Source organism: Barbatula barbatula (genome assembly GCF_947034865.1).
Source record: "Barbatula barbatula genome assembly, chromosome: 19".
NCBI classification, from domain to species: domain Eukaryota; kingdom Metazoa; phylum Chordata; class Actinopteri; order Cypriniformes; family Nemacheilidae; genus Barbatula; species Barbatula barbatula.
Genome location: NC_136782.1, coordinates 19492526 through 19518575, shown reverse-complemented (window position 1 = coordinate 19518575; position 26050 = coordinate 19492526). Strand labels below are relative to the sequence as shown.

The 26050-nt window shown below is 41.9% G+C and overlaps 1 protein-coding gene across 4 annotated transcripts in view; it reads right to left on the bottom strand.

Annotated features, from left to right (window-relative positions):
• robo2 (roundabout, axon guidance receptor, homolog 2) overlaps positions 1-26050 on the bottom strand; it is a gene marked incomplete at its 3' end in the record, with an annotated part of 154085 nt that overhangs the window by 20216 nt on the left and 107819 nt on the right. For 3 of the 4 annotated variants that reach the window (XM_079482164.1, XM_079482166.1, XM_079482165.1), the window contains exons 1-12: positions 21288-21406; positions 19882-20053; positions 16993-17198; positions 15444-15525; positions 15191-15356; positions 14631-14797; positions 13995-14116; positions 12441-12672; positions 8714-8838; positions 8387-8558; positions 7153-7341; positions 3942-3984 (exon numbers count right to left, since the gene is read on the bottom strand). In XM_079482164.1, the coding sequence (XP_079338290.1) occupies positions 3942-3984; positions 7153-7341; positions 8387-8558; positions 8714-8838; positions 12441-12672; positions 13995-14116; positions 14631-14797; positions 15191-15356; positions 15444-15525; positions 16993-17037 (1343 nt within the window). In that variant the 5' untranslated portion in view covers positions 17038-17198; positions 19882-20053; positions 21288-21406. Of the gene's footprint in view, positions 1-3941; positions 3985-7152; positions 7342-8386; positions 8559-8713; positions 8839-12440; positions 12673-13994; positions 14117-14630; positions 14798-15190; positions 15357-15443; positions 15526-16992; positions 17199-19881; positions 20054-21287; positions 21413-26050 lie in introns of those variants that run through there. The other variant, XM_079482167.1, reaches the window with a different exon arrangement.

Below are 26050 nucleotides of genomic sequence, written 5' to 3'. Positions count from 1 at the left end.
CTGTTGACAAAAGGCGATTTGTGGCCATGGTCATAAAACTCAAAAGAACGCAAACACACCAACCTTTGGTAAAATATTTTGTACGGTAAGTCAGTGGACATTTTGAAATCCTGCAAATGCAGAGCACGCGTCTTTCTCCCTCAGCTCCTCTCTCCATATGGAACTAAATCAAACCTCAGGGGGGCTAGTCTTTCCCCAGACCGGGGGAATAGCGTGTGTTCTTTTAAGGCCGGGGGCAATATGAGGGTATTGGAACCAGTCGCGCTCTAAGCCACAGGTTTTAATAAGAACCAAGAAGAGCCGGAATGGAGGGTCTTGAGCTGATGGGGAGGGGGGTCCTGACAGGCTAAAAGCCCCCCGATGTGGCAGCTGAATGCCAAAACAGGCCCTCGGGGAGGGACGAGTCATTCAAATTGATGGCTCCTCCTCAGACACTCTCGCTTCTTATAGAGTTATGTGACAAGGACTTAAGCCAACCCCCCATGCCCCTCCTCCATCTATCCTGTGCCCCCTCACCTCTTTCTAAAGAGTCTTCCTGTGTGCCGTCAGCTATTCTTCAATAGTGTACTATAATATGCTTTTGTTTGTTTTCTCCAACCATGCGAAGATTTTCTTTTCTGATGATGTAATCCAGTGAATGTTACGTTGTTACGAATGTTACTTCACAATTTCTTTATTAATAGTCAGAATTAATCAACTGCGTGAGTTTGACTTTTCTTGTAAACAACCACAGGCAACACAAATTCGCACACCCACACATGCATACCCTCCCGTCCGGCCCCTTCAGGATCATTTGTAAGAACCGGTGATGATGATGTTGACTGTGGTAACTGCTGCCCTGTCCTTGCATTCATCTTCCCAGCGCAAGATGATGAGATTGAGAAATATCGCTTTAGCGGGCATATTTCTGCCCTGCAAATCACCGGGAGCGGGGCCAGGGGCCTTATCCTGACCCTGACACCCAACACTGAATCCCTCTCCTATGACACTAGGAGCCCACCGCGGCCTTGAGACGAAAGAGATTTGATTTGGCTCAATTCTTCCCTGCCACGCACGCGCCACAGTGAAATACAACCTCGCGGCGCGTCTGTGAGGGTCGCCGTAAACAAGTCGAGCGGGCAATTTTAATCCCAATCCTACTTCATAAATCAGACGAGTTTTACAGGCCCACACGCCCTCCGATGCGGCACCAGAGAAACGGGGAGAGAGAGAGAGAGAGAGGGAGACTGAACTAAAAGTGTGCACATTAAATTATGCTCAAGGCATGTTGAAACACGCATTTGCCTTTTAGATTTACATTGGCTGCTGGATGCCGTCGCAGTGAAAATCTAATATGCACACAAACATGCCCATATAAACACGTATATCACAGGCTGTGTGGTGATGGAGCAAGAAAAGAAAGAAAGAAACAAGTTGATAGAAAATGAAAGCATGTGAGAAAGAAAAACGACATTATCAGTTGCCATCAGTTCCAGTCCTGACCGATATGCAGCCTATTCATCTTCCACGAATCATTTATTCTGTGATCGATTAAGCTTAATTGTTCAGTACGAGCAATTTGGCAGCAGCCAATGAGAAGCTGGAGAAACAGACGCAGCTTCATTTGCTATTGTCTAATTAATGCAATAAACAAAGTCTGTAACAAATGAACACATTCTGCCCAGTTTACCCATCATCTCCCCAGACTCCACTGGTCATGGGGGTTTAACCAAAAGAGCAGATCAAGTCAATAGATCTACAGCTTCGCAGCCTAATGCAATTCACAATTAACCTACGATGCTATCTACTAGGCCGTATTTTAATTCATTTATTATAAATTCATATTATAAATGCATTATGGATTCATAATTTCGTAAATCCGTTTTGTATCTTTGTTATGTTCCTATTAGAGAATGCAATGCATTTGTGCACTGTATATGTGCTAAAAACATCACCAGAGGGATGTTCAATAGTAGTCATTATATGAATTAATAACATTTAGAAAGTTAAGAAAAATTAATTTAATCTTCCGAATTTTGTAAATGTGATTTAATATAACGGTATTGGTATCGGCAGACATCGCTCTGAAATTTGCATCTCGAGTTCCTATACTTCCTACAGAGATCAGATTTATACCTTTAAGCAGACAATAAAAGTATGGATTAAAATCAATTTGTTAATATGATCTATTAAGAAATATTGAAGTGCAATAATTATTTTACTTAATATATAAAAAAACAAGGGATATATGTCAAATGTTATATCATTTATGATTATAAAACATTTAATTTAATAATAATAAAGGTAAAATTTCGATAGATAATCAATTAATACAGTATTAGAAACCTAATGTGTTATACCTGTGTAAACATAAACAAGCATTCTATGGAATACTAATACAAGAATAAGTAGCATTGTTATAAATACAAGTTACATACAGACTACAATCATGTTACCATGAATGTCTTTGTTTCCTTTAATCATCTCTACAGAGATGACTGCTTATCCCTGGTCTCTCGAGTGTTATACAGGAAAAGACAAGGTATCACTATTAAAAAATACAATCGGGCATCATCTATGATTGGAAAGGAGACCCCCGGGATCTGAAATCATCAAATCAATTACAGCGGAACTTCACTTGAGCAGGAAACCTTGCAGGGGGATTCAGATGATAGTGTCTGCTACCCACGACACCTGCTGAGACTTTAATTCCAGATACAGATATACCTTCATCTACAGTTTTAGCAACAGAGACAACGAGAAGATGTGCGGGTGCAGAAAATGACTTCCAAACCCCCCCTCCTTCTGCTTGAATCTGACCAGTCAGATATGATAAAAGACACTAGGACGAAAATCAGACAGACCCCCCTGCCCCCTCAAACCCCCTCCGATTGATTCTCGCAATCCGTCGGGTAACTGGTGTCATTCAAACATACCTCTCCTTTGCTCTGCCGCCCCCCGAAAAAACTCAGCTCAGACCTGCCTGAGGAATCTGTAAGGGTTGGTCTAGCCTTTCCCAGGGGTAATTATTTTTACATTATTACACATGCTCATATTCCATCCGCCCAGCTGAGGTGACAGGCAAATTTATCACTGCGGGGGTCCGTACAGGCAGCAGGGCCGTATGGGGGGTTGACAAATGATAAAATAAAACCCTTCTCTGCTTAAATTGTTCCTGCTAATTCTTTTTGGGGGGTGAGATTTATGAGCGGCCAGCCGCCCGTGAAGGAAGATGTGTGCGCGTACGTGTGTGTGTTTGACAGAAGGCAGGGTACACAAACAGGCAGATCTCATCTTATATTCCATCAGTCATGCCGTGATATTAGAAGCAGCTTGATGTGTGTATGAATGGGGAGACGCTGGAAGATCCAAAGCCGTTCTGCAGTTTGATCGGTTGATAAAACTGATCATGGGGAACACATACGACCCTCTGCTGTGATCCCAACGTGCGTTTGGTTTTATACCTTGAAATGAAGCGGCTTTGGTTCTACAATATGGTTCTGCAGTTTCCAACCTGTTAGCTATACATTTTCAGTGCATATCAGCATCTTCACATTTCCCTTTTTCATGTTATGACAATTACTTCGGACGTTTGGAAGGTTAACCAAGCTGTTGACCCATGAGAAATGGTTGTGTTCCCCACGCGAAGTCCCACGGAAACCTAAAGAACAACATTTCAATTCTCCTTTCTGCGACGTCTCAAAATGAATTTCTAGCTGCGCGGGGACGGCGTGAACCCCTAAAAGAGGAGAACGGGTCGGAAGACGGCTGCCTTGTAGAGGATAATGGTTTTGATGACCTTCCAAAGGATGATGGACAGAATATGAATGAGGTTTGGAATTGAGGGGCTGGTCTTTGAAGGTTAAAGGCAGTTGATTGGCACAAATATAATAACCGGTGCTGTTTTTTGGCATGCCGAGGAAAAACAAAGAGAACGAGAGAACAGATGACAAGAATCTTACCTCCCGTTGCTCATCAAGCCTCCATCAACGCGCTGGAACGTCACTGAGGTCAGAACAAGGGAGAGAGAGAGAGAGAGAGAGAGAGAAAGAGAAACTGAGTCATTGCAGCATGATAATACAAACAAAATGAAATCAATTATGCATCAGTCATATCTGTCTGATTGATGATTCTTTGAAACAAGATTCCACGCTGAAGAAGTGGAACTGATGAAGAAATTAAAAGTTGTATCTATCCATTTATCTGTCTTTGTAATCTTACACGAGTGACTGCACCGCCCAGAGCGTGCACGCAGATAAACATGCAAAATTAAAATCCAAGCATCTCCGCCCATGTCTTATATAATTTTCTTTTCTCTGGAAATGTTTCTATATTCTGGACACAAAATGAACAAACACAAATAGATGAACGGGTGATGACGTCTTTGTGTAGTTAGGATCACTTGAGCTTCCGTTTCTATCAACACTACTTAGTGCTCACTACTTGCATGGTTTATCGTTGTCATTTTGCGCCTGATTTGGTCACCAGTAAACAAGAAGTCTTTACCGTATTACACATCCCTACTTATTTCCCAACGTAACGCACGCTCTGATGCCGAACTCCCAATCCGTTACCGAAGCAGCCTGCAGAGAATCCAAATGAGATCTGTGACATTTCAGTCTCCAGTGATCACAATCCATCACCTCTTTTAACAAACAGACAGTTTAAATATTAAACTAGATGAACACTTCCTGGGGGTCTGGTCTCTTCTGAGCATTGTTTATTTGCATTCGTGCCTAATTCCAGAATCTGGCATTTTGGTAAATTGAGAACAAACACTAACGGTATTTTCTCTCCCCGTGGGACTCTTTTAATGTGACGCTATGTGTGTGTAGCTCTGTTAAGTGCCTATCTACAATAGAGCACATTGCTGTCTTTTTGATGTGGCGTGTTAGACTGGCGCTGGCATCGGCTCAGACTGGGCTCCAGATAAGCACTCTCTCCAATATGAAAACTGATTACTCCTCTTTAATAAGCATTTACAGCCGCACAAAATCGCTGTATAAAAATTCCATCAAATCTTCCCTCCTTCCTGAGCAGAACTAGATTCAGCCTCGCGGCAGCGACGGTTTTGACGTTGGTGCGTTTGTGCGAACAGGTGTATTTGGATTCATCATCGACGCCCCAGCCTCCTTTAAATAAACAAACTCGTCGGCAAATGGGCATTTCTTAAATGTCATATCATTTCAGAACAACAACACCCTAAAACCCTGACGTCCCATCCTTTACGATCGTTGTTTATTACATTAACCCCAGACATGCTGGAACGCAAGATTTTCAGTGAACCGTCATAATGAGCCCAAGACAAATCAGCTTCGGGAAACAACATCTAACCTACAGAAGAAGCTGCTCTCACCAGCACGGATGAATGCCTCAGCACGAGTTACACACATGGGGTCTGGCATGTTGGTAATGCGACTGAACGCCACACTTATCTGCTCGACACACGGGCGTCGGGAAACCACCCGAGACGTGCTCCTCTGGGACCCAAGAACCCTGAAGACCACTGGAGCAGTGGCGACCGGACCACTGGAGTGCATTAGAACGGGAAGAGCAGATATCTGGGCCATAAGACCCGGCCACCTTTGCTCTTATCTTCCACCGAAAGAGAGAAAGCGAAGGAGTGTCTGCTTTTGCAAGGAGACTGACGCGATCTGTAATGAAGTTTGGAGCTCCAACAAGATAAAAGCACCTCAATCCACACACAATCCCCGAAGACCACCTGGGCCAGCTGACTGAATTTTGTCTGTCGTTTTGTTATCAATTCAGAGGGTGATTGTGGTCAACCATGTGAGATCGGGTCATCATTGGTTAGCCTCTGCAGGCTTGGGAATCTCCTGTATATTGCACGACCTACGGACAAACCAACCATTGAATTACAAACGTTTCTCGAGCTATTGCGAAAATAAGTGTAAAATCAAGGGGAGCATGAATGAGATGATATTTGACGTATCGAAGACCATGTATTTGATTGAAATATGGCTTCGTCTGGAATAGCACATTGTTTTTATTTGTGCAGTTTATAGGCTAGTACGTACTCTTTATGAAGTATGCCTGTTATTAAGGAGCATTTAATTCCCATAATCCTCATGGCAAAATACTATTTTACTATTTTTAATTTAGTTCATTTAGTATTTACTTATACATTTTTTTTATCAAAAGCTGTATCTGTTAACATAACCAAAGATGAATAAATGCTGGAAACTATACTGTTCATTGCATTAAACAAATACAACCCTTTCAAAGTCTTTTTTTAAATAGCAGACAGAATACCTCATTTTAAATAAAACATCATAAGATGTTTGCCTAACGAAAACCTTTCAAAAAGCAAGTAGTGAATCCCACACAAGCTCAGATTGGCCAATTCGTAGGACCTAGAAGATTACCGACTAGACATCTGGCATTCTGGGATATAGCGCAAACGCATTGGCCGAAACGGCCGACGGACAGATTAGAAACGCAAATCGGAATGACAGCCCACCCCGTCGCTGGAACGGTTGGAAGACAGCCATTGGTCAAAAATGCCAGTCCAAATTTTAAATCCCAATTCACCCCTGATGTCACTTGTTTAAGCATTTAATAACAAAGGGCGGAATGAATGAAAGAACCGAGGAGAGCAAAGACGGAGAAGACCAAAACTCATTCCTGACACCTGTACAAACAGACACCCAGAAGAAATCAAGGAGACGTTTGCAAACATGAGATAGAAAAACCACATGAGAAGAGGTGACCACCAATGAGCTAAAGAAAAGTACAAGGAAACACAAAACTGAGCGCAGTATGACCTCCAGCCCACAGATCTTCAACTCAGTGTGGACAAAAACAGAAGACTAGCACGCATGAAAAAGGATGCTTCAATGCGTGTGGGAACAAGAGGAGCAATGCATGATGGGAGTTGTAGAAGACGGGACAAATGAACAGTACCTGCAGGGGTGAAGGTGAAGGACTGAACTGCAAAACAAGACAGAAAGAGTGTGCGTTACAAAGCCTGCAGTGCTTGTGCGCTGGAGCTCGTCTGTGTTATATGCATGCATGTTTGCGTTTATTTCTGCGTGTGCGTTTGTGCTGCCGCAGGAGACCGAGCGCTACGATCGCAGCCAAACAATCAGGAAAACTCATAAGGCGGGCAGTAACACAGAAGACACGCAAACAACTTTTAGGTTTCGTCTCTACCTGCGTAGTTGCTCAGACCCTTTCTCTTCTTTCTCCGCCAGTAGAGCCAGATGCTGAAGCCCATCAGAATGACCCAGCAGGCCCCACCGATGCCCGCGATGAAGGCCGGCTGCTTCACAACGTCTGTGATCTGCTCCGTGATGCTGTTGTTCCTGTTTCCGCTCACGATCACGTCCCGGAAGTCTTTTCCTGCACGAACACACAAGAAATCGTTTTTTTTAAACACAAGTTTGGAGGCACGAGGAAAACATTCACGCTCCAGCAGACATCAGCATGAAATCATTTAATCATCTCAACTGGAGCATTTAGGGCTCATCACCTCGACGTTACTGTCAGATCAGTGAGCAGAGGATGAAAACGTGTAAAAAATGACTAAAACTGGAAGTTTGAAAGACATTCACACATCACATTTAACTGTCAAGAACATCTTGTTATGGTGGGACCTAGGACGAGTATTAGGCTCTTATTGTTTAATATGATTTTTTTACATTGACTTAGCTTCAATTACATAAGCGGAACAGACAAGTCATTTCTGAGGTGAAGACATGAATGAAATTGGAATGAAATAAACATATTTTTCTGTATAACAACTTGCGTGTGTGCACAAGAGAAGGATATTTCTCAATAAAGGAAAGAAGGTCCATTTATAGGGACAGTTCTCCATTTTTTTCACCCTGATGCTGTTCACAACCTCTGTATGACTCTACAAAATAAGATTGTTTGAGAAATGTCTAAATGTGGTTTAGTGTCCATTTAATGGAAGTCAATGGGGTCGAGTATTGTTTGGTTACCAACGTTCTTCATGATATCTTATAAGAATTTAAGAAAGTCGTACAGGTTTGGAATGACAAGCGAAACTCTCCCTTTAAACCCACCGCTTTAAGTTCAAAAGATGGTAGGACACACACACATACGCTCAAGTCACAGTGGTGATTTATAGTCTATCAGCCTCTGGCTGTGTGTGACGATAGATAGTGAGTTTGACATTTGGGAATAAGGGCATATCGCTGGCCAAATCATCACTTACGGGTCAAACCAGTCACAACCCGCCACAATCCACATTACTCACTTAAAACCACCAAAACATGGTACGAAAAATCCCTGCCACTGTGACTTCGAGATTTAATTTAGTTTCTGATGCCCGCAATGGAATCGATCCAATCAACAGTCAAGCCATAAAGACATTTCTGATGCATCATCTATAAATGCCAAACACAGAAAAGGTTATTGATACCGATGATGATGGTTTGGGGTTCGCTCTTCACCCCCACCCCAGCGCTGGTGCTGGCGGCCACCTCCACACGATACAGGACCCCCGCCTGAAGACTCCCCACCACAACCGAACGGATGGCAGCGTCCACCGTTTTATTGACATGGAAACGGGTTTCATTCCCCAAACACCAGATCTGAAAGAAATATTATTAAGTGAGATGAAATAAGCCATGCTAGTGTCTGGAAGATAATTGTCACATTTTTAATCACGTGGTCTCCTCCATGAAGCACGAGCAGACAGATTTTGAGTGTAAATTGTTCGGAAAAAAGGAAAATTGGGAGGGTTTACCTTATACTCCTGGATGATGCCATTTTGAAAGTCAGCTGGAGGAGGGTCCCACGAGATACTGATGGATGTGCTGTTCTGATTGCCCACCGTGAGAACAGTCACCTGCTGAGGTGGAGCGCTGGGTGCTGAGAGAGAGAGAGCGAGAGAAAGAAAGAAATTGAGAGAGAGGTTTTCTAAGCGAGAAGTAACATACGTGTTACCACATAAAGCAGTTTTCACTGGTGCTTTAAAGCACTAAAAAAGCTTTAAAGTCTGGGCAATTCTGTGAAAATGTCAACCTTTTCAATTAAGAATGTTTACTATGCTAACAGTACAGATATCTACATTTGGTGGTTCAAATATCCATGTTCGAATTTTAAAGCCATTTTCAGGATCCTACAAAGTGTCCTTCTTTGGTCACATCCATTGGTCGCATGTTGATTTCCCTTTCTCAAAATAGAAAATGTGTTCATAGACTGACATTTTCCTGATGTTTAGACTCTATCATGAGTTTAGTAAAACATAAACAGATGGTTCAATATATTCATAAAAAATAGAAACTCTGAGCATTTTAATGTCACATCCATATTGCAAAATGTCACATCCATAACGCTGGAATTGCCCGTCAATTTAATATCTCTATAATTATTTCTCCTCAACATTAATGAGATGAAATGAGATTAAACAGAGAGCAGATCCAAATGTGGGTCTCAAATATATCTCCAAAGAAAAAGGCCCATAAATCTCACACATGTCTCTATTAGATATACACAAGAGATCTGCTAAATCAAAATTGTATTGAAGTATTGAAGATCTCGATATGAACACAAACATGTCTCAAATTTATCCAAATTGAGATTATTTTACATCTACTTTCATTTTCAATCTAAATATTCTTCATGTGTTTTAACCATTTCTTCATCATCTGAGACTAATTTGAGAGGTAAATGAGACACAACTGAGAATTTGATCAAATCTCCTAAACTATGAAAGCGCACCCAATACAATTTTCCTCCAGGTGTGCATCTCTCAACACACATTCAGTTTCTTCTGAAAGAATCTGTTGTATGTGTGTTGAGCTTTAGGAAGTAAGTCAGGTGCTCACGAGTGCACAAGTTCATTAGATGGGGATTTCTAGCCTGCCACTGCCAGTCCATCACATTTCACTAAGATTTTATATCTCGCCCGTGAAAGAAGGGATTTACTGAAAAACACATTAACTGAGAGACAATGAGAGTCAGCCACAGCAACTATCTGGCTCTCTTAGCAAACCGCTCTGACAGACGGGTGGATTGTCGAGCTTGAAGGAATGACTTGAAGAATGTGAAGAACAGATATTTTTCGAGAAATGGATTAGATTGGGTAAAGCATAAAGCACAGGGCAAACAAATCGACAGCCACATATTGATCGGAAGAAGCCGGTTGCGAATCGAAGACCCTGTTTTGTCTGTGCGACGGGACCCCAGGCCCCTTTTTATTAACCCCATCAGAGCCCCTCTGACAGACACACTAGCAGTCTGAGTGCAAGGGAATGAATTAAATAACAGCGAGCTGTCATGAAAAATAACATTGTTTTTTAACGGTTTTTCGGTGGCGAACCGAGGTTCAGCGACACAGCAGAATACTGACAGCTCAATTACGATAAACTCCCGCTCGCTCTCTCTCTTTTCTTTCTCCACCCTCTGACCCCAAAGTAAATGGCATATATCCCAAAGCCGCACTCATCTCCTCGCACGGGGCGGCCCGTTTTAACCCCCGAACGGCTTGACGGGACGGCCGGCAGCTTGCCTTCATCAAACATCTGCAGCCGAGGGAAAATGAAATAGCGGCCGGCGCGATTCAATCTGGATAATGCGCGCTGAGTTAACTCGGCACGTCGCAGGTGACAGAATCCCTCTCGTAACAATGCAGCCAATGTCATTCAAAGTTAATGCCTCAAATCATTTGGAGGCTCATCGTTATGCACGTTTGAGCCAAAGAATACATATTTCTCATATGGCGAGCAACGGCGCGGGCGATGCTAATTGCGCTATTAGCGGCGTGATGTATGGCTAGTGAGGATGTGACCTCTGTTTCACTGCAGTTACTGTAATCTGAAGGGAAAAAAACACTGAAGTGAGCTAATATTGAGACCCTGGGTGAGCTGCGGCAGAAATGTGAGGTTGCTTTAACACGTCACCGATCATTGTGCGATAATGACCCTTGGGAAAAGACTACCATTGAGAAGCTGATTATTAACTTGTAAATGGATTAAGATGTTTTCGGAAAGAGTCTGTTTCACCTTTTCAACCTGGAGTTTTAATACAGCTACTATAATAATATTACTGTAATAACACTATAATAATACTATAATAACAGAAATTATAGAAATATAGAATGACAAAACGGAGAACTCGGTAACCAAAATGTACTGCTAAGCGAAAACAAATATCGCTGCTACTGTAAAACAATATAAAGCATTTCCTCTCTCTATCGCCATCTCTGTTTGTAACAAAAAATTGCAGGTTACTTTATGTTTTTATCTTTAAGTGGGGTAAAGTCAAATGACGTGAATTAAATTTTTTATAAAACAAGTTACAGACAGCAGCGAAATATGGGATCTCTCTCAAAGCTTTTACCACTCCCACATCACTTGCTTAATGTCTTTTGATCAAAGTGGTGTCTGTTACCAATTTACCACAGTTTTATTTCAAAGAAAAAGTCATGTCAGCCTGCAAAATTTGTCACTTCAGCAGAAGGTCTAAATGAAAGCGAAGGCACTTCCCTGCGAAAAACAAAGTGGGAAAAGCACACGGAAAGAGCGAGATCCAGAGGGAAGCTTTAATTGTCTAATAAGACAATGGTCAATAAATCATCCTGTTCTCATGACAAACACTTTCGAGCGATACACAGAGGAAAACAAGAAACAAAAGGGGTCCATCTCAGCTCGCGGGCCCCTTGTCTTTCTTTCACCAGGGGACCTGGTGTTTGGTCTTGCTCCGGTAATGGCGATGACATGCAGGTGTAAGGTGTGACGGCAGTGAGCTCAGACAGAGCAGGCGCTGTGGGGAGGAGATACGGCTCTCTGTGGACACTCGGGGTAACAAATGAGTCTGTCATTGAGCTCCAACTTTAATCAGCAAACCTTCTGTGCTTGTGTGTGTGTGTGTGAATGTACGTCTCGAGATCTCCATATGCTGCTTAAATGTCTCGCAAAATGATTTAAAAAAAAGATTTATGTGTGGTGGTGACCATCATTTAGACCCAGACACTGTTGTGAATCCTGGATGTTGTTTACGTCCCATATTTGAGTAACAGAGTCACGTTGTCCAATGATTCATTTAGGAAGGACAAAAGATGTGTTTTTGATGTTTTATTAGCCGAGACTAACAGGAGGAACACATTTGCAAATCATGCTTATTTAGGGTCTTATCAGCCACACACGATACCCACAACAAAGAAAAGGTCAATGCCTGTGTCAAAATAATGGCGTATTTCCCATGAGTGCTGTCAGATTTAGAGACAAGCTGGAGGCTGTGATGCTGTGGAAAGCAAGGTAAGTATTGCATACTACGGTATTTGTAATGACATTGGCCTAAGGGAGAATTATGTATCACTACCCCAAAATTGCTGCCCAAGAACAAAAACACCATTAAGAGGTTCGACCTCTCAACTCTCGTATTCATTCCTGTCACGCATCAAAACCATAAGATGTCCAAAACATCATCACAGATTTCCTGTAGCTCTTCAAAGGAGCCAACCTGCGTACCTTCCTCCGTTGTTCTGCCTGTGCGGGACTCGCTGTCCATGCCCTGGAACTCGTTAAAGTAAGGCCGGACTTTGATCTCGTACACGATGCCTTTCTTCAGAGCTGAGAGCACCATGCTCCTCTCTGAGGGAATCTTCACATCCTGGCTCTGCCACGACCCGGGGGAGGGCAGGCCTGACATCTGCCTGTACAAAACTCTGTAGCCCTGGATGAACTGAGACTGGCGGTCCACCTGCGGGGGACACAGAAGATGACATTTAAAGGGGGCAAAGAATACTCAAAATAAGAGAGATGAGACGAGATGAAGAATGTATTAGTGAGAAAAAATGCTCATCTTGGGTTTTCTTGTGTTTTAGGTTATGGTTACCAAAATGGCATTAGGTGTGATAATATCCTCATTACAATCCTTGTATACTGCGTTAGTACTTCATACTTTTTAACGTACTGTAAATATTAACAACAATGAATTTTGTCTAATTTTTACGTACAAATGGGTACAAATTCTTGGGCTGCCAAACAATGAATCGCAATCGCGTCAATAAAGGTTTGTGTTCCACAACGTCTGTGTACTGTGCATATTCATTTTGCATTATTAAAAACATATACAGTACATACTGTGCACATTGGTAAATATAAATGAAGAGATCTAAATACGTTTCCTAAATACGTACACATGTACGTGTATGTTTTTTGTGTTTCGAAATACAACATTTATTTGCAAAGGACGTAAACATATTATGTAAACACAAACTTTCATTCTGGATGCGAACAATCACCATTAATCCTTGAAAAGCAAAATGACTTAGGATATTATGTTTAAAAAATAAAATTGACAAAATTTGTATCAGTTATGCATAAAACAAAAAGAATTTGCCATTGGCGTACGAAACATAAACTTTACTCTATTAACTACTTAATTCAAGAAGTTCATTTTTGCAGTGTGTCACCACAAAGATTTAACACAACAAATAATTTATAAAAAAGTAAACAAGTCCCTTTATTCCTTTCTTGTTTTTTGAATAAAAGTTGTATTTAATGCGAAACAAAAGCGGGCATAACTCACATGAATGTTTCCCCAACAGCGCAGCGAGACATTACACATCTGCTTTTCCTCCCCGCACATGAATAAATCTGCCCAATGGGCTTCAATTCCTTCCTACGGTTTTTAACTTTCATTAATTGAATGATTCAGGATCGTAAAAGCTTTCCTGACACCCATCTATGTTTACAGCGAGAGTGCTGCTGTATCCGGGGGCTGCGTAGGTTGATGATTTATGGATTATTCATAGGCGAAAAATACCTCTGAAACAGTCTATCCCCATTTAGGCCGAACAGACAGACGCTTACATTTGTCTCTGTAATGATGCTTGATGGCAATCGTTAATATACCGCAGGAGAGTGCTTAGAAACTAATGTGACACAGCCTGAGCTGTAAAAACTCACTTTTAATGCAATTCAACAAACAATAAACACTTTTTGAATCTTTATATGAAAAATAGAAACAACAACCAAGAACTCATTCTACAACATCCGTCCGATCACAGAGCATCTTACCGTCCATGTGACCTGTATGGTGGTGGGACTGAGGACCACGGGGTTGTGTAGCCTCACGATAACTTCACCAAGCTCCTTCTGCACCTGTCTGTGATCCACACCTTGCGCTGGAGGACTTATATCTGTAAGGAGACAAAAAAGGCAATGCCATTAAATTATACAGTGTACCGAAATAGCTAAATTGCTGACCGGTACAACGTAATCCCTTAAATACAATCTAATTCCCTAAAAGATGGATGAGAAGTCATTCCCATTGAGCAAAAAACAGCTTCACAACCAAACGCCGAGGTAACCGCTCAAGGTCCCAGAATCAGTCACCCCTAATGAACATACGGAGACTCCGTGGCACCTTAATCAAATCTTTTTCCAGTCTTTTTCCCCGTAATGATCATTAAGGTACCAGGCAGGGCACTAACTCTATTATACACTGCAAAAGTAGATGTTTGTTCTACATGATCATCCATCCCTGGAACAAATAAGCTTAAGAGACTGTTAGTTTGCGTAGTATCCAGGCTTAGTCTCTTTCTCCATGTCTGTGATAAACTACATGTGGACGCCACTCATGTTGACACGGACCACATAGAATTGAGGTTCGTAAGTAACTTAGAAAGTCAATATGAAGGGAATATTTGTTACCTTGTGTACGAACGGGTTCAGACATTGGACTGGGGTCACTCAGGCCCTGGGCGTTCAACGCTCGCACCATGAACAGGTAGATAGTGTTGGGTCGGAGACCTTTAATGGTGTACTGCGTTGTTTTCACATGATCGGCGACAGTCTGCCAGCTGTTGCTCACCGATTGGCTGCATGAGGAGGAGGAAGTGATGTCATAGAGATGTCAGTCCACTCATATGTGTTGTTAAAGCAATAAGCACCAAGAAGCTTTGTGTCGTGCCACAACGCCCTTAGCTGTTATAAAATGCACTTACACCCATTGCTTCGTGGGGCCGATTGCTTTTATAATACGGTTATTTCATACAATAAAGTTTATAAAACAATATTTAGGCTATGTAATGCGGTCAGCCGTTATAAATCGGGGTATTTTATAACGGCACAGCCAGGGACGAGTCAAGGACGAAATCTGATCGTTTTATAACGATAAATACAATGACACTTTTTGTCAAGCTGCTTTAAAACAACATGCATTGTACAAAAATTATGAACTGAATCTCAATTGGCTATTAAATAATGAACACCTGAAGGCTTCGATGACATATGAAGAGATGGGCGACGCCCCAGAAAGGCCAGGTTGCCAGGACAACGACACGCTGTTTTTAGTGACATCTGTGACCTGAGGTTTAGACGGTGGACCTGGCAGCTCACTTTCATCTCTGTTTTTGACTACAAGAAGAGCACCAGACTCTGATAGGAAAAGAAAGACAGTCAATAGAAAAGAAAAATGTCGGAAGGAGAAAATAACTGTTGATCATTTGGAAAACCGCAAAGTACCCTTGATTTCCAAGAAGGCGCTCCATGAAGTTTCTCCGCTGGAACTAGCGGCCACGCAGGTGTAGATACCAGAATCTGAGAGCTGAAATAAAAACAAAAGCATATCTTGAAATCTTGGAGCTCAAGCTCTGATCTAAGTGAGATCGAGAGCGAGCATTCAGTTTGGCTTGGGTGCTGACACTAATATGGTGGCTATATTCTATTTTCTTCACCCTTCATCCGGCTTTTATCCCTGCTGGCAAATTCGCAAACCACCCTTCTAACCGCAACGAGAGGCAGACTAATTCATTTAAAGGGCCGGTCGCTGAAACCCCCTGGACTGTTGACAGCTGGCGTGCGTCCCCCCTCTCTCTACCTTTCCGGGACCTTGCCTCTGTTTTTTGTTGCTTTTCATCTAAGCGTCTTGCCTCCATTTATTAGATAAAATGTCAGAGGTGGGCAGCCTTGTCATACATAATGGCTATTCCATTCTGAGCTGACGGGGGGTGGGTTTGGGGACTTTAAATTTAATATGGCCTTAAAACTGTGTTTGTATGTGTGTGTGTCCTGTGTGTGCATACAGTATGTGTGTGTTGCTGGAGCCGGTCCAGGCTTCTATAAATGATTCTTGGGAGAGCTGTCGTATCCCTAAGTGATAGTATCAAACAATTTACCAAAATCAATATTTCCCATTCATCCCTATAATGCAATATGATTCCCTGTGCCCATCTCTGTTATGTCTTACCGATATCTGATTGAATTCTGCTAAGCTTATACATCACACTTGAAGATGGTTTTTGACAGCCAGTAGTCACACATACACATACACATCTGGAACTTGTGCTGAATGGTAGGGATGTAAAATACTGTACGCCCGGTAATTATTAAACAACAAACGATAAATAGAACGTGATAAAATGTTTGGCTGATATTGGAAAAAGGTCATATTTTACATGAGTACTAAATCTTTAATCTTGACTGTTGTATTATTGTACATTTGTCAGATTTGGTAAAGGTCTGCATTTTGGGGAAGTGTATTTTTCGAATAAACAACAATATAGATTTTTAATACTAGTTTTTCAATATGCAGCTGACCCACAGCTTGTGGTCAGTTGAGGTATGAATTTGTTTCACACATTTCTATACAAACATTTATGAATTTATATTTTATTATATTGCTTTGCATTCTTCTTTATTTGTATTATTATGTTTTATTAATAACTTTTACTATTATTTTATTAAAGTGATAAATCATCATTTACTTACCCTCTTATCATTTCAAACCTTCATACAGTCATACAGGTTTGAAATGACAAAAGAGTGAACTATCCCTTAAACATAGTTGAAACAAAGATCGTACAGGACGAAAAAAAGGTCATATCAAATGAAACAAACTAAATAAAAATACGAGCATTTTGACTACTCCAAGCCCATACACAAAAAATAAGGTAAATACCCACCCATGCCCACGTGACATGCCCATGGAAGAAACCAAATTTAAAATTAAAAATCTTTCCTGTACCCACGATTTATATCCATTACAGCAAAAACAAAAATGTATTAGGCTCACCCGTAAACCCTTGATCTGCAGGCTGCCGAGGTCCTGCAAAGACATGCGAGGGTCTTTCCCCAGCAGACTGACGCCGTCCTTCAGCCAGCTGATGGTTGGGACGGGTTCTCCGGATGCATGGCACTTCAGAAGAGCCACGCTGTCCACACCCAGAGTCTGGTTGCCAGGACCCTGACGGATGATGGGCGGAGGGCGGTCTGTTAACACTGAGAAAGAGAAAAAGGAAAATGTATTAAATATTAAAATGTCATATTGGAGCATGTCATGTCATCTTTGAGCCCACAAATTCACTGAAGTTCAGAGTTGCTTTATGATACCATCCATTTATCATATACGTCCACCATTAAAGGTGACTGGAAACATGAACACGATGGCGATATGCCGCGTGCCGCAGGAAACAGGATGCAGCCACGATTGCCCTATTCCTGGAGGTAACGGGGTTACATGCACATTTTGTGGTCGCACCGCAGGGCAACGTCTACCCCCCAAGAATTCTGGGAAAAGTGGGAGGAAATGCTGAGTGTTGGATTTTAGTCCACTGATGTGGTAGTGAGGTGGTTTTGTAGTTTCCAGTCAGTGCCTGGGATCCCTGATTTAGGAACCAAAGCCTGAGTAAAACTTTATATATTACTATACATCCGACTATCGGAGCGAGTGCGGTCAGGGGAAATATCTCATGCTGGTTACGAGAACGTCTCCATGGAGAGGGCCTAGACAGACTGGTAAATCGCCTCGGAAAACATTTAACCTCCATCGTACGGCACATGGATAATTTTATTTTGAATTGAATTCAAGGAGTGAGTTTGGATCTATGTAATTCACTTTTTGTCATGTGGGACCACACAAGATCTGCTTATTTTTTTTACATTTGCTGTGCTTATTCTTTGTTCCTTTAGTGCAAGCAATAGCAATGCAAACAATGTCCCTGCCAAATATAAGTGTTAGTGTGGTGGAAAATGAGTAAAACAGTTTGAACTGGACATAAATACGAAAAACGATTGCATTCTCAGGGCTATAATGTACACATACTGTATGAATGGGAACCAAACATCCCTTTCGGATCAACGACCTTTTATTTCTCTGCCTGATAATCTAACAATAACAACACATGTGTCGTGTCTCTCTGGCCCTCTGAGGACACATTCATTAGCAGGTGTGAATTAATGAGAAAAAGCCTGCGGGTGCACATCTAACCCTTAAACACAGTTTCAAACGCACACCCCTCCCTTCTCTCTTGTGTTAGTATTTGTCTCAAGCTGAATAAAGGATGATATTTATACAGTCCAAATCTCTATCGGAATGGCTCATTTAGGTTCAGGGCCAAAGTGACGCCATCCTAATTCATCACAGAGGATTACCCAGCGCCGAGGTTAAATCCCAGAGTGCTTTGCAGGAGCATCCATCAGACCACCGACAAACCCCAGAGATGCACGTGTAGATAAATGGAGGCTGATGGAGCATAATAGCTGTATTTGGATTAGAAACGGCATCTTCTGTGCAGGATGAGTCTTTAACATTTGCTCGGTTGCATTTGAACTTGACCGGGATGCATTTGTTCAGATCAACTCCCTGCTGATAAGACAAGTTCACATTTTTCCTCAGAAAGCTGAGGAAACTCTCCAAACAAAAATGCATCAAGACTCAAGTTTGTGTTTGTGCGAGTGTGTATGTATTATAAGATTTTATGATGTGATATGTGTGTGTCAGACTGGCATGATGGATACTACTCATCGCGGGAAGGGGCGGCATGAAGGCCTTGGTCTATCATCAGACATTTTTCATCAGATCTCTCCTTGAACCCGTTCAGATATCTCTGCCACCTTAACAGCCACTAAATCAAAATCTTTCCGCAGTACAGGTGTGGCCGTGACCTCTTTCCTTTCTGTTCTCTTTCACATCATCCTTCACAACATCTCGCCCGTACTCACTTATTTGCAGCAGACAAATGCAGTTTCAAGTGCGAGATTTAATCTTTTATGCATAAAGTGCAGCAGCTGTCACTTTGAAAAAAATATATTTATCCAGATGTCGTTTAAAAGTTTACCAGAACTCTTACACAACCCTTAAACACACAAACGTTGCCAAAGACATCGGTATCTTAAGTTCTCAAGGACGCTAGTTTTTCACTCCCTTCTCAAGTTGAAATGAAGTTTTCCGGGTGTCAGGAGGAGTTCAGAAAGACGGCTCCTGTAATGTTTAAACGTGTACCGAATTCAGGGTCGTGGGGCTTTTCATTACACACATCGAGGTGGAATGAATGTAGCGGAGACTCAAGGCCACGTTGCAATTCAGCTCTTAATGTGAATCCAGAAGCGGCAGAAGTGTTTTTCTATGACATTCATTTTACTGCTAGTTTTGTGCGGCGATACAGAGGCCTTCGGATTTACTGGTGTAAAAAGTGCAGATTAACATATGCATGAGAGAAAATAAAGGGTGGTAGAGTGAGAGAGAGAGAGAGAGAGAGAGAGAGGCACTATTGTTAAAAACAATAGTTTAAAGCTGAAATTTGTTACTTGTTTAGTTAACAACGCAAGGTTGTGGGTTCAATCCCAGGGGATTGCAGATACTTATGTTTAAATGTATTGGATAATGCTATGGAAGTCGCTTCGGATAAAAGCGTTCGCCAAATGCATAAATGTAAATGTAAGTTACAGGTTACACTTTTAAATTCTCAATCTTTAAAAGAAAATGTTGAGATTTAAAATATACATAATATTCAGAGATTATTAGTAATCCAAAACTGATGTTAACCACTTTTCACTTATTTTGAAACAATTAAAACGGGTTGCATGTGCTGTGCATACGCCCAACAAAAAAGAAAAGAAAATGTTGGCAAGCTAAGAACCGCATCAAGAGCCCTGCTATGCCCCGATCCACCCCAGCGCTTACCGTCTGTGACCTCAAGTTGGGCTTTGGCCAGAATGCTACCCGCCACCGTCAGGGCCTGGCAGATATAGTACCCCGCGTCGCTCCGCTGGACAGCCGTGATGGTCAGATCTCCACCGGGCGACACTGAAAAACGGCTGTTGGGCTGCTGAGGTTGATTCGGAAACAGAAGGTTCTACACAAACGGAGAAGAAAAGAGAAAAGTGCGAAAATGATCATTTCTGAGGAAATCGGTTACCCGCGGTTCTGGAATTGTTCATACGGAGCAGTCGTCTCTTTGAATAGACGCACTCCGGCGATGGCATTCTTGCGTTAGATAAGGCAAATGATTAAAGTGTTATCAACGTCTTCCAAAAGCTCGACTTTAATTTGCAAAATTGCTCGGCGCAATGGCTCAATGGCTCAAGCAGATAAAGCGCTTTCTAACCAGTACACTGTGTGTAAGCATCCTTTGTGTCTAAATGACTCTGGTAATTGCTCCGGGCATCGTTGTTTACTCACTTCATCTGACGGGGTTGGAAATGAAATCTGTTAGAAAGGAGGTGGCAAGGTGATTCAGAGCTCATTCACCACCAGCGGTCGCTTTCGCTAATTACGCCAGATAACGCGCCAGGTTCATTAATGGCCGCCCTCAACATTTACCCTGGGTTTTATATCCTTGAGGTCTCTCCGACCCTTCCTTTTATTTTCTCACTCTTTCTTTTCATTTCGAAATCCTCATAGCTGATCGGCAAAAAAAACAAAGGCATTAGGCGGATTCAATTACACGTAATGACTTTAATGCTTCAAATTATGCTCCAAATGATATTTTTCTCTTTCTTTCTCTGGCTCTTTTTTTTAATTAGCCTCTCACACATGATGGATGCCGGGTCCATTATCCTCGAGTGTGACTGAGAGGCTTCTGTCCGCACTAATGACTCAATAACTGCTTTCATTTTGCCTTTCAACAAATACCTTCATATCTCACTTAAGAGAGAACAGGGAGGAAAAGGGCCTAGTGAGATCCATATTGCGTTCATATTAGCTGTGAAACTCTTGTAAAATGTAGGTATTTGTATTTCAACACCATGCACAATCACAAGAGAGGTTTTAGGAAAGTGTCATTTATTATTGAATCCCATTTTGGCCCCTAACAGTTCATTTAAGTAGTCAAGCAATGTGGCAAATGAATGTTCAACATACATAAATTGCCTAATTAATATGAGTTCATTAAAACTGTATGGTCATTACACACAAATTGGAGAGATGCTTAAATAATGTACTACAGAAAGTATTAAAGCACTCTCATGGTTGGGAACTACAAATCAAGTTAAATCATACAGATTTCTTGTACGTTGAATACAATCATTTCCATCATACCCATCTTCTGATGTGCCATTGCTTTCCATCAAAAATAGCGAGTTCCTTACCTGACTCCCATCTTTTTGCCAGAAGACGGCCGGCTGCGGGTTCCCTTTGGTCTCGCATGGGAAAGTGGCTGTGCGGCCCTGTGCCACGATCTGGTCCCGTGGCCTGATTACAAACTGGGGTGGGGCTGGATCAAGAACCGAAGACATAAACGTTATAAATCACATCAACAGGCAAACCAACACGCAAATGCACACCAATCGGTGGAACCTCAGGCATCCGCAGGCATCGACTGCCGGGGTCACTGAGACACACTACCATGCATCAGTCTGTTTCCGACAGCATCCGACAATCTCGGGTTCACAATCTCTGTTTGCTTTGACCACAAACAGTGAGGGGATACGAACAGCAACAAGAGGGAGCCATTCATCCAGACAGGGCCATGTTGGGCAGAACTGAATGAATGACAGGTTTTGGGCACGGCCGTGCTGCGGTCACAACATTGGGAAGGGAGGGTCATTCCAGTTGGGTCACACTTAGAGGATGTGGATTTTTGAACCTGTCCCTGCTGAGCTACAACCTTTGGTTAAACTCATTATTTGACATCATTATCGCAACTTAAATGTGCAACAAGCTGAAGATGCTTGCATTTTAAAGGTCCAGTCAGTGAAATCTATCGGCAAGGTCGCGAATTGCAACCAACCGCTCACTCCACTTCACTCCACCCCTCCCTCTCCCTTTCGAAACACTACGATGGCTGAAAGAATATGGCAAATTACATGCAAGGGGACCCGCGGTGTATGTAGATAGAAAAAGCTAATTCTAAGGTAGTAAAACCATAACTTTATTGTGTACGATCTTTATACACCTCTGAAGGTATAGCTATGTATACTGTATATAATATATGCATTTCTGTCAGAGAAGATCATCCCAAAGATCACACAATGGACCTTTGATGGTTGTTATTTTGTATTCTATATGCCGGTCAAGTTCTCACCGAACGAGATTTGTCTTTTGCGTCACTTGTGGCGAAGTCATTTTAACCTCTCAACTCACCCGGCACGGAAACCCAGCCAACGTTCCTGGACAGCGAATTCAAATAAACCAATTAAAAAGTACCATCTTCCCATCCAGGATGACCTTAAGATGACATCACAATTCCGGGAGACTGCACCAAACTTTCCCCTTGACATTGAGTCACAACTACTTTCTACTTAATGAGAAGGTTAGGGCACAAGTCTACTTAAGAAAAACGTTGCTTTGAGCCTTCAAAAGTAAAAAATGACTGCTGGGGCTTGCAATATTAAATGCTGTTGAACACTGGGGCTTTACAGTTGGTGGGTTTCAAAAATGAAGCAGAGGTCTGTGAAATAAATGTTTCAGCTGACCTAAACAAAAGATAGATTTGCAGCCATAAACTACGAACTACGAACCTACAATCAATCATTTCAACCCAAAAAAACCTACACAGAACACACTAACGTTCAAAAATATATCTCTCTCCATATTGAGGTTCACAGTAAGTCAAGATTTCAGAGCAAAACCAACAACTATTATGAAAATGGAACATGTGTTAGTTTTATGCTGACGGCTGTGTAATAAATCCAGATTCAAGACTTCAGCGGGGAACGGCTTTTCACGACACGCCTTTATACAGGAACAAAAGGGTCAAACACACACAAGAAAACAACCCTCCCCTCCATTTTGATCCCCATATGAGCCCCTCTACTGTCCGTGCAGCTGGCAAATGAAAAGTCGGCAAGTGTTTGCCATTTATGTGGCTTATCCCGCATTGTGAGGCAGTACTTGACTAAGGCTGACACATTCGGCCACGTTACAGATGGTGGCAGATTTACAGCCGTCCCAATCTGGGCACTTCTGCGGGTTTGGGCATCACACAAAAGCTTTAAATCGCAGTTTGGCCCTGTTTCGTTCGGCTTCTGAGCTTTTCCGCAACAGGGCAAGTGGGCACAAAAGATGGACGTTTACACGCGCCACTCACTGACAGTGTATGTTTAATGACTTGGACGTACGAGATCATCGACCATTGGAGATCTTGTTAGAGGCCATACTTTTCTGTTCCACAAGAGTCTATAAAGAAGAACAAAGGTTTCTTTGTATCTTTGGTATATTCTTTCAGTTTTTAATTGTGCATGTGTGTTAACACAGGGGTTTTCAAACTGGGGGTCGGGATCCCCAGGGGCCCCCCGAAGATTCTAGGGGCTCCCCCAAAAAACTCAGACTAATAAAATGACAATGCAAAAAATGTAAAAGTCTATGGAAAAATAATATTGTTTCATTTAGAAGTTTCATATTTATTTTTCAGAGTTTATTTCTTCTTTGCCATGCATACTTTTCACTTTCCATATATTTTATATCTTTATAGTGAGTTTTTCTGACCAGTTTTTTCTGTAAAGCAGTTTAAGCAAAGATGAAATGAAAATTTCTACAGTACAAATACATTTGAATTAATAATATTTCTGTTTAGATTTAGACATCCAACATTAGCCTACGCTTCTTTTAGCAAATGAGTTAATATGTCCGCATTTTTAGACAATAAAATATACAGTACTGTATATATAGATGGATATGCCTTTTAGGAAGGGAGTCCTTAAAAAAAGCAATTTTTGGGGTCCCTTGCATGATAAACCCTGTGTATATGCACACATTTTGCACTTTCATTGTGAAACTGGTGGGAGAAAACTGCACTATAAGAACCAAATGGTTTAATTCATGATGGATCACATCTGTCATGTGCTGGTGAGACTTAACAGACTTTTGAGTGCTATGTGTAAACACACACGGAAAAGGAAAAACACGCAACCTCAATTTCACACGTAGACAAAAAAACCTTCGATTACTAAAGACACTCTCGGAATAAATACACACCAGCTAACCAAAATATATAAAAAATAGAATCTTAAATCTCACAGTTGTTAGTTTTTTGGCTGTACAAATGGCTCTGTGTTAAGAAGAACTATTATATCCATTCAACAAATACACACACACATTAAAGGGATAGTTCACCCTAAATGCCTCTTGTCATTTCAAACCTGCTTCTTTTCGTCTGCAGAACAAAAAAAGAAGATATTTGTAAGAATGTTGGTAACCGAACAACTGCGGGACCCATTGACTTGCATTGGTTTTATGTCCATACAATAGACGTGAATGGGTACAGCCATTGTTCAGTTACCAATGTTCTTAAAATATATTTGTTTGTGTTCTGCGAAAGAAAGAAACCCACAAAGATTTGAAATGACTAGAGGGTAAGTAAAAGATGACAGAATTTGCATTCTATGGTGAACTGTCCCTTTAAGGATCTCTTTAAAACTAGTTAGTGCATCCACATGTTAGTAAGGGATAGCAAACTAACCTAATGTTATCTTAGTTAAGAGCTACATCAAGATAGGAAGGACGGAACCGAAGCTGTTATTAAAACAGGGTTAGTTCAAGACTTGAGCTACCGCAGCGTGTGCATGTGCTGCAGGATCACACAGAGAGAACGAGAGAGAGAGAGAGAGAGAGGGGGATCACATGCGATATGGAGGAGTGATCGTGATGGGTACTTACCGACAGGGCGAGCTGAAGACACAATGGTGGAGTGAGGTAACCAAAAAATGAAGAAAAGACAGACACACACACAAACAAACAGGATGAACAAAACAAAGAAAAAGAAGAAGTAAGAACCAACCAAATCAAATCCAGAATGAACAATGATAATGTGGCCACATCATTTCATCACAGTGTCCGGGGTGGAAACTGATTCCACAGCAGAGATGTGAAGAGAAACGCTTTGTTTTTTTCACTGTCACAGCTAAGTTCACCATCCCAAACAATGTTTATCTGGACTAGCGCCACCTGGTGGCAAAACAATGTAGAATCTATTGTCATTGCGTGTGTATGATTTTCAGGACAACAAAACAAGCTGGGAGGCATTTTTATTTGAAGTCATTCAAATTGGGGGCTCGTCCATGAGAAAAACAGACACTGTGCTGTGAGATCAGCTTCACCTGCATTAATGAGGTCTATATACACATCTCCCTGTGAGGAAGCTGAACCAGCAAGACAGAATGTGTGAGAGAGAGAGAGAGAGAGAGAGAGAGAAACAAGCTGACAAAGAGAAAAAGTGTTCATATTTAATGCAATACTCCAGCTGTCGAGAGGGCTGATGCCATATTGACATTAAGAGGGAGCAATCACATTCAGAGTGCTGTTTTCTTCTTCTCTATCTCTCTCCCTGCACTCGGGCATCTCCACACACAACCTGTAAATCCAAGGGATGCAAATTGATGACGGTCCCCATCGACAGTTCCGGCCCCCTCTAGAAGGCCACAAACCCCCCGTGAGGTACTAAAGCCCTCCTGCTCGAGCATCTAAGCAGTTTGATTTAATGTGGTGAGGAGAGAAGGGAGATGGAGAAGAGGTGGAAGGGGAGAGAGTGAGATTACGGTGGGAAAAAACGTTTTTATTAACCTTGCCCACCCGGGTGGGGCTTTTCGAGGTCGGTCTGCACCACTAAGCTGTGAAATGGTTTTGCTGGTTTGGCTCGGGAGCCACGGTGGAGAGGTGGAGATAGTGTGTGTGTGTGTGGGGGGGTTGACTTCCCTTCTAGGGGGTGTAAATAATAAAAAGGATTGGTGCTCAGGGCAAGATCCCCCCACACGTAAATTACACTTCAGGAGTTCATTTGCGGCACATCAGGAGGTTATCTCAGTCTTTTAGTCAGAGACTGCAGCAAATACATTATACCGCTATCGATTTCGAGTAAAGGGAAGGCTTTACAATAGAGTCAAATAACCCGGATCAGCACAACATCACCGTTTGG